Source organism: Panthera uncia, assembly GCF_023721935.1.
Source record: "Panthera uncia isolate 11264 chromosome B3 unlocalized genomic scaffold, Puncia_PCG_1.0 HiC_scaffold_1, whole genome shotgun sequence".
In the NCBI taxonomy this organism is placed as follows: Eukaryota; Metazoa; Chordata; class Mammalia; order Carnivora; family Felidae; genus Panthera; species Panthera uncia.
Genome location: NW_026057582.1, coordinates 74,982,298 through 74,992,035, shown reverse-complemented (window position 1 = coordinate 74,992,035; position 9,738 = coordinate 74,982,298). Strand labels below are relative to the sequence as shown.

Here is a 9,738-nt window from a genome sequence, read left to right as displayed (position 1 = left end):
AGACTTACCTGTAACAGGAACAATTAGCACGTATTTTACATGTTATACATATTATGTGCTGTATTCTTACAATAAAGTAAGTTTAAGAAAAGAGTTATTAAGAAAATCATAAAAAATAAATTTACAGTATTATACTGTATTTATTTTTAAAAATTAACATATGATTGGGCCCATACACTTCAAACCCATGTTGTTCAGGAATCAACTGTCTATACAACCAAATTATGAATGACCAAAATAGTCAGTATGGAAAGAAAATATAAACTAACAAACATACATTAATGAGGTTAAATCTGTGTTGTAAAACACATTTCTTTCTACTATGTCAATATATGGAAAAATGCTATTAATAAGTTGAAGGTATCAGAAGCTCAGTTTGCTTATATATTTTGTTTGCAAGCTATAAAAATGTCATGTGTTCGGGTTGAAGAGAATCATAAGTTTAGTAACATGAGTAGCATTTTATGTAGATTAGAGTCTCTAAGTTTATAAATATTTAAAAGGATTACCAAATATTTTCAAGATAATTTATACTTTAGAATCATAAGCAATGGCAAATGGGTTAAAATTATATTCAGTATTAAACCAGGAACTGATTTTATGCAATACCCTTGCACTTAGTACAAAACTCCAATTCCATAATTCAGTAACCCATATCATTAGCAAAGATAATTGGCATGATGCTGTGATCCAGTAGAGTCTCTTCATTCCCATTCAGGATTATGTTCCTTCATGGTCATCCCTAGTTTTTCCAGGAATTCACATGACGGTTTCTCAGCTTTCGCATGGCTGATTTAACATCTTCATTCCTTAAAGAGTAGATGATGGGATTCAACAGGGGCGTACAAACAGTGTAGAACACAGAAAGGAACTTATCCACAGAAAGTCTGCTAAAAGGCCATATATAGAAGTAAATGCAAGGCCCAAAGAAAAGAATCACCACTGTGATGTGAGCAGTTAATGTAGAAAGTGCCTTGGATGACCCACTGGAGGACCGGCGATGAACAGTGATCAAAATGATGGTGTAGGAAATAATTAAAGCCAGAAAACAGCCCAATGATATCAGGCCACTGTTAGTTAGGGTCATAATTTCCATTTCATAAGTATCCATACAAGCCAGCTCTATCACTAGGGGAAGGTCACAAAAGAAGCTATCTACCTCATTGGGGCCACAGAATGGCAAATCCACTGTAAAAGCCAAGTGACTCACAGAATGAAGAATACCCACAGCCCAGGAAATAAATACGAAAATTATACATAGTCTCCGATTCATAATTGTGCTATAATGTAGGGGCCTACAGATGGCTATAAATCTGTCATATGCCATAGCTACAAGCAACATCATCTCACTCCCAACAAAACTGTGAAGAAGGAATATCTGGGCCATGCAGCCCTCAAAGGAGATAGTCTTATGCTCAACAAAGAAGTCCGCAAGCATCTTGGGGGTGGCAAAATTAGATTGGCAGATATCAATAAAAGAAAGGTTACTGAGTAGGAAGTACATAGGAGAGTTCAAATGTGAGTCAGAGGAAATTATGGCAATAATCATGATGTTGCCCAGCACTGATGTCACATACACTAAAGAGAAGATGGCAAAAAAGAAAAGCTGAAGTTCCCAAGAGTTAGACAGTCCCAGAAGCACAAATTCAGATACCACTGATTCATTTGTGTGAGCCATATAGCCACTCTCCTGTTACCTAAGTAAAAGAAAATCAGAAAAATATAACAGTTGTTGCATTATATCTAGTATATAGACAAAAAAATATAAGATTTCAATTAAACATCAATTTAATGAAACTATTAATCAGTTGACTAATATTTAACATCTGTGATGGCTATGGAAAGTAAAGTATGAAAAAAAAGGTACGTTGTGGATCCTATCATGATTTGGTAGATAAGATACACATATTAAAAAATAAAAATATTAAGTCTAAAACAAACAAATGCAAATGATACATTAATATAACAAATATTAGAGTAAGATGAAAGAAATTATGCCAGAATGGTGAGATAAGGTGTCATGAAATAGATAAAATTTAAGCTAAAACCTCTTAAAAATTTGGAATTTGGCAGTGAAAACTGAAGGAGAAGTCTGTTTCATACAAAAGGAATAACAGGAAGAAAGATTTAAAGGTAAAAGTATGAAAGACATATTCATGAAGCCATCTGTTGAATGGCCTGGCTGGGGGAGGGTATGCTAAGGAACAATAAAAATGAAGGTGGGAATGGTACCTCAGGAGCAAAGCATGGATGCAATTAGCCCTGAAAGAAAGGCTAAGTGGACTAGATTAATATGCTTGAAATTGAGAGTCATAAACATCAAAACATTGCTTGACATTGTTTTCAGAAGCTTAATGGAAGCAGTTTGCCATATTATTTATGGAAAGAAGAGGCACTGTTTATACTCTGAAAGTTTCTGTAAAGATTAAAAATGTTTCTTTCATCCTTTTAACAGTAGTTTATCAAAGTCTACCTTCTGTCACATACAGATCGATTTTGCATGAACCACCAGTATGTTTTCAATTTATTCTGACCCCGCTTTTTGTCTTTTCCTAAACACATCTTACATACCTGGATTCAGCAAAATCTGTGACACCTTTCAGAAACCATCCTTTTTCAAATATTCCATATAACTATACATGGTGCATTTTGAGTGCATGATGGATTTTCAAAAGAGTAAAGTTTAGTATGTAAATGCCTCTTGGATGGGTTTTGGTTTTTTTTGGTTTTTGTTTTTTGTTTTTTGTTTTTGTGGGTTTTTTTGTTTGTTTGTTTGTTTGTTTTTTTTGTTTGTTTTTGTTTTTTTGGACACCATGTAGCCAGAAGAAAATCCTGCATAACCTCCAGTGGTTCAGGAATCATTTTTGGCTTTAGTCCTATGTACCCAACAGCACACAGTAGACATTTATTTGTCATTATATTGATTGAAGCTTGGTACTCTGTATTTTCCCATGATATATACATATATCTAATATAATAAATATTTAAAACTTTAAAAGCAAAATTATACAGGTAAACATATCAATTTAAAAATGTTTAAACTGTTACAAGTTTTCATTACGGTTGCTGAAGCACTAAATCCTACCCTTTCGCAGGTTTCCATCTTTGCAGTTGAATTACGATATCTAGTTTTAAGAATGCCAAAACTTAAATTACTCAAGAATATAAACAGACGAATAAGGCATGAACTGACCTTCATATGAACTTCTATTATGGGACTTTTATCTCCATGTGGAAAGATGGAGACAGTGCTCACATGTCTGATCATATATTTACAATGTAAAGTGTAGAGTAGGAGGAAAATAACCATTAGAAAGGAAAAAGACCTAAAGACCTAAGACCTAAAATCCCAAAGAACTACAGTTAATAATTTTTTAAAAATGTAAGATTAAAATGTTTAAGGTGATGCCATGAGGAACTTCTTACAGTGTTTGAGTCATTGTGTAAAGCCTGCCAAATATTATGTTAATTTAGTAAGATAACAATAAAAAGTGAAAGGAAGGAGGAGGAGGTGGAGGAGGAGGAAGAGATGGGGAGAGCTTCATGTTAACACATGTTAGATGAAGTTAGTGGTATTAATACAAATTTTAAAGATCATTTTATCTTTGAAAAAAGATTTTCTGAAAATGAAATTTTCTGTAAATTCCATGTTTCTAATATCTAATGAATGATAAGATTTGTCATTTTCCAAAATACAGGAACCAACTAGAAAATCCTTTCTAGTCTAATTTACTGATTTTCTTAATCCAAGTGGAATAAACCAGGTTCAGTGTTATACCTCATTTTCTTCTTAATACTTAAGGTAGATCCCCATTACAAAAGATAAATAATAGGGCACCTGAGTGGCTCAGTTCATGATCTTACAGTTTGTGGGTTCGAGCCACACATCAGGCTCTATGCTGACAGTGTGGAGCCTGTTTGTAATTCTCTCTCTCCCTCTCTGTCTGCCTCCCCCTGCTTGTGCTCTCTCTTTCTCTCTCTCAAAATAAAACATAAAAAAATATTTTAAAAAAGAAAAGGTAAATAATATACACCACTTACTAGTTGTGTGACTGACCTTAGAAGATAGAACTAGACTATTTCCAAGGCTTTTTTCATCTATAAAAGCCTTTTTTTTTAAATTTTTTTAAGGTTTTTTATTTACTTTTCAGAGACAGAGACAGAGCGTGAGTGGGGGAGGGGCAGAGAGAGAGAGGGACACACAGAATCTCAAGCAGGCTCCAGGCTCTGAGCTGTCAGCACAGAGCCTGATGTGGGGCCTGAACTTACAGACAGTGAGATCATGACCTGACCAAAGTCAGACACCCAACCGACTGAGCCACCCAAGCGCTCCCATCTATAAAATTCTTAAGTGCAGAGTTATAATATGGAAATGTGAAGTTTATACAAGTCACCCAGAATTCCTTGTACTATGCACAGAACACCCAGAATCTTCTCCATTAATGAGTCATTCACTTTTTCATTGCTAGTATACTTCAGAGATAAAATGTTTTCAGATCACAAAATAAACAGAGAATTCCCCATTCCTGATGTAATATAAAGTTTGATATATAGAAGATGATATTACATCAGGAGCACCTGGGTGGCTCAGTCGATTGAGTGTGCCACTTCAGCTTAGGTCATGACCCTGCAGTTCCTGAGTTCAAGCCCTGCATTGGGGTCTGTGCTGACAGCTCAGAGTCTGGAGGCTGCTTCAGATTCTGTGTCTCCCTCTCTCTTTGCCCTTACCTCATTAGCACCCTATTTCCCTAAAAAATTAACAAACATTAAAAAAAAATTAGAAAATGATGTTGCATCAGTACTCATCTAAAAGCATCTCAGTAGAACTATAAAACTGTTAAACATGCATAATTTTTCTTTTCATTATTTTGTCTTATAATAGTTGATTACCTGTAAGCCTAGCAGCAAAAAGCAATAAGGGTTAACCCTTACTTACCTACTTTGTATATCTATTCCTTTGGTCAATAAATAATTGCTTAACAAATGGCTAAATATTCTCTGAATAGAAAGCATGAGAGGAGCAGAGAAAGGACAGATAATGGTTATGGCATACTTCCCTTTGTTTATCAGATGCTGACCCTGTTAATCAGAGCTACCTTAAGCCAATGCAGAGGGAAATTAACAAAGAAGTGGAGAGCAGGCATTTCCCTCTTCTAGGTAGAGTTTCCAGTTTGAGACCACAATAACCTTTCCTTTGCCATCTTCCAGTTGTTGATTTTGCATCTAGAAGACAATTTACAAATCAGTTAGTCTAAACACAATGATCAAATGCATGTGATTTACACTTTAATGATTTCTCCCAGTCCTTTAGTTCTTCCTTATTTTCTCCAAATTTTGTGTCCCACAGTTAGTTTCTTAGCTTCCCACTTTCTTCTGAGTCTTCATACAGAAAATATGTGCAATATATTCTTGAGGCATTTTAACTTGGTCTCTGCACTAAGCTGAGCAGAAGCAAGCCCTTCAGGCTGTGCCCTGAGGTAGTGAGGCTCCTCCTCTGCTCCTGGACCATACAATTACAGTCTCCTAAGTTAAGGCAATATAAAGCCTTCTTCCTCATTCTAGGAAACTCATTTCACTGGGGAAGTGAGAAATTACTGTTAGAAATCTGTTGTCACCCTGCAGTGGGAGTAATTATGTTTTACAAAATTACCTTTCCCGAAAGGGAAAAGAAAAAAAGGTGTGTTTTGTTTTAACCAACTATTTGGTACCTAGGAAAGCAAAATATTATTAGATTTTCACCAACAACCAGCCAGCAATTGGTTTTTCAACCATGAGCTTTCTGTTAAAATAATCAGTTTTGGGGTGCCTGGGTGTCTCAGCCAGTGGAGAATCCAACTCTTGATTTCAGTCAGGTCATGATTCCAGGTTGTGGGATCAAGCCCCACGTCAGACTCCACACTGAGCATGGAACCTGCTTAAGATTCTCTCTCTCTGCCTCTCTTCCCACTGCTCGCTCATTCTCCCTCTCTCAGAATAAAATAAATCAGGGTGATTTCCTCTAATCATAAGGAGCTCCCTACTTCCCAAGACAGTTCCATCTATTGTTAAAGTGCACAAGTGGTTCTACCATTAGTAGTTTAATAGAACAAAATATTCTCACTTCAACATGATGGTTTTTCAAATATTTGAAGGTGATGTCATTTCTTTTCCATGACAAATCTTTTCTTTCTCCCTAAAAATATGTCACCAGTCTTTCCAACTATATTTTACATATTAAGTTTTCTAGATTTCCAAAAGTTGCAATGTAGATGTGTTTCAAGTGGTCCTCTTTAAAGAAGGAAATTGAAAATAAGTTTCCCTATCACTTAGCACATAGGCACTGTGTGTGTGTGTGTGTGTGTGTGTGTGTGTGTAAACCCTAGTAAAATGTTCACATACCTAGTGATGCATTAACAGTGGTATTACAGCATTGATTGAAAGAGGTGATACTGGAAAAAACTTACATATCTATGAATTTGAGAGTGAAGCAATATAATTTTTTGATGTAATGGAATATATTCAATTATTACAATTATTTTTGTATATTAACTTTTTGCATCTGAATATGTGTGAGATTATAAAACATGTCAAAAGAAAACAGATATTGATAAAATAATTTTGTGTACATTTTTATAAACCAAGACAAAAATATGGACAAACTTATGAAAGAAGTTTTAAAATGTCTTAGTAATACAAATTCTAGATTGGAAAGAAAATGATATGGGTAAAGAAATGTACAAAAGGGAGTTAACGTGAATCACTAACGTAAATATTTTTAAAAGTATAAGCTCTGGCGAAATATATTTACTATACACATAATAGTAAGTTTAGGAAATATTTTAAAGTTTTACTTTCTATGCATTTATATCTTGAATATTTGGTAAAAGTATGATTTTCAAAATAATTTTAAAAATGCATTTTAATGAGCAAAACTTTAAGTAGGCTCCATGCCCAATGTAGGGCTCGAACTCATGACCTCAAGATTGAGAGTTGCATGCTCTCCTGACTCAGCCAACCAAATGCCCCTAATGAGAAGAACTTTATAAAATTGCAAATAAAATACAATGAAGGACAGTTTCCACTCAGAGCAGAAACAAAAGATAAAATATAAAGTATCTGGAAAAATTTAATCATAAATTCACAGGTCTCACATGATGAAAATTTTAAAACAGTGAAAATATGAAAGGAATAAAAGATATAGGGAGGCATGGGTCTTTTATTGATTAGAGAGAATCAGTGTTGACAAAGAATTAGTGTCTCTAAATCAAATCTAAATATAAAGTAACTTCTTTCAAAAAATATTTATTTTTAAGAAAATATTTATCATTTTTTATTTTATCTGTTTAAGAAGCTAACGAAAGCATACTCCTAGGATAATGTCCTAGACAAGGGATCCCAGGCAGAGAAGGAAAACCTATATCTGGAGTAAGAGTCAGTCCCAATAAGGACAAATCACTATGCCCTGCTTGGAGGAAGGGGTGTAATGTAGTTGACTTGCCACTAAATGGATGTGGTTTTACAGAGGAATGACACCTTAACAGGTTTTCTGGATCAGTCCTTTCTGCTGATCAGGTATTGGGAACTAACCTTGATAAAAGGGATTCCATGGTTTTGGTCTCAGATGGGCATTGATATGAAATGCAGAAATCCACACACTTTGTGCTTACTCCCATAGATCTGTCCTCATTTTTCTCTCCCACGTTTTCCAATTTTGATCTTTCAAAACCCCTAAACAAACAACCAAAACTATTTTTCACTGTCCAGGAATTCATATTTATTTTTACTTAGGACCAATTCTCCATCCCAAATTTGATAATTGAATGAAATGTTTCTGGCTCTTCCCAGGAACAGAATTTTCCCTCAGCAGTTTCCGTTAGAGTCATCTGAATGGGCTAGAATGCCACAGTAGTCCATTTTTTGGCTTGCATCAAGATAGAATCAAACTACTTATAGAAACCCTTCTTGTTATAAAGCCATAACATTGATCTGAAGTAAAGGCATTGATGAAACAGAAATAAGTAATATAGAATTCTGGACATTTTCATGGTGCTGATTATTTATGCTTTTATACCTATTTCAGCCCGTTCCCAGATGTACTGGTTATAATACATGATGGCTTGCTGCCTTGACAGCTAGAAATAGTGACTTGTTAATACTTGTTCATGATGAGCAGTGTTAGTGTCATAGTCACTTGAGAACCCGTGGTTAGGAACTCAGTCTCTGATAAGGTCCTGTAGCATGCTAGGATTTGCTTTTCAGTCAGTGTGTAGTTCTCTGCTGCAGGATGCAGGGCTTCTTTTCTAGGATCCTAGGGGTTAGTATTGTCATTCTTCTAAGTGACTTTACCAAAAGATTTACCAAATGTTCTTTTTTTTATTTTTTTAATATTTATTTTTGAGAGAGAGAGAGAGAGAGACAGAGCATGAGCAAAGAGAGAGACAAAGAGAGAGGGAGACACAGAGTGTGAAGCAGGCTCCAGGTTCTGAGCTGTCAGCACAGAGCCTGATGCAGGGCTCAAACCCACAAATTACAAGATCATGACCTGAGCTGAAGTCAGATGCTTAACTGAGCTACCCAGGCATCCCCAAAATGTTCTTATGTATCATCCATACCTCTCTTTCTGCTTTTCCTGGTTTATATAGTCTGAGTAGCAGGGAAGCTTGCAGTCAAAACTGGACTTAGTACAAGAATTTATTGAAAACTGGAAATCCTGTGTGAGTCAAGCTAAAATTGTACCAAAGTAGTGTCTACAAAGCAACTTTATGCTGCCTCCAATATACATTGAGCCTGCAAGCAGTGTGTGTCTTTATCAGTTGTAAGAAGTACAAAGCAAAATTACATGTCTTGTATATCCGTGAGGGGATTATATAGCATGTCCCAGCGTATTCGAACCCTTGAAACCTGAATGATTTGGCTGATCCCTGAAATGTTAGGGATTATCTCTTACCCTTGTTTTATGTCACTTTCTTCTCACAGGTCTGATCACTATATGCTTTCAATATAGTGAACTATTATGATGTATAGATTACCAGGACCATTAAGTTCCCTAAGGACTATATTGTGACAAAGCAGGAGAGCCAATACAGAAATGAGTCAACTGTAAATGTTTCAGAGGGTTAGGGAGTGACTGCTATTTTTTTTCTTTAATTGTGAGAATGCTATCACAAAACAGAGTTAAGATTTCTTCAACTTTTTATTGGCATTTCAGTACTTCATGGTATCCTTCGTGTATTAGGTCCTGAGAAAAATTTATATTGGAATTTCAGGATATTGAAAACACAGCATATTATATAGCAAGGATCTTCTCCAAAGAAAAGTATTTATGATGAAATGTAATTCTTGACAAAAGAGTAAAATACTAATGGCAAAATACTGCATCTTGACTCTGCTTTCAGATTGTTCTCTCCCTTTTCGATCTTCTAAAGACAATCTTGAAGTGTCTTGCACTTCATGTTTCTCCTGAAGGTTTCTGTTACTCTGCATTTTTAGAGATTGTACTGCTAACACTTTCCTTTTACCCTATGGCTAACTTGAATCAAATTATTTATAATTACAGTAAAGCCTTGAACTGTGAATAACTTCTTCTATGAGTGTCCCACAAGATGAGCAAACATTTGTAATAAATTTTAATTCGATAAACAATGTTTTGCAATATGAGTAATATGTGATGCTGAATGTCACATGATCACAACTGATCCAGTGGTTTTTCTCTTCTCTTCTCTTCTCTTCTCTTCTCTTCTCTTCTCTTCTCTTCTCTTC

The 9,738-nt window shown here is 35.2% G+C and overlaps 1 protein-coding gene across 1 annotated transcript; it reads right to left on the bottom strand.

Annotated features, from left to right (window-relative positions):
- Positions 1-742: 742 nt before the first annotated feature.
- On the bottom strand, positions 743-1,678 carry LOC125909774 (olfactory receptor 4K1). Its single transcript, XM_049613238.1, has one exon. The coding sequence runs from the start codon at positions 1,676-1,678 to the stop codon at positions 743-745; it is 936 nt and encodes a 311-aa protein (XP_049469195.1).
- Between the last annotated feature and the right edge of the window lie 8,060 nt (positions 1,679-9,738).

What these genes read in the sequence shown, in the direction of transcription:
- LOC125909774 (XM_049613238.1), bottom strand. Translation starts at nt 1,678, where the DNA reads ATGGCTCACACAAATGAATCAGTGGTATCTGAATTTGTGCTTCTGGGA.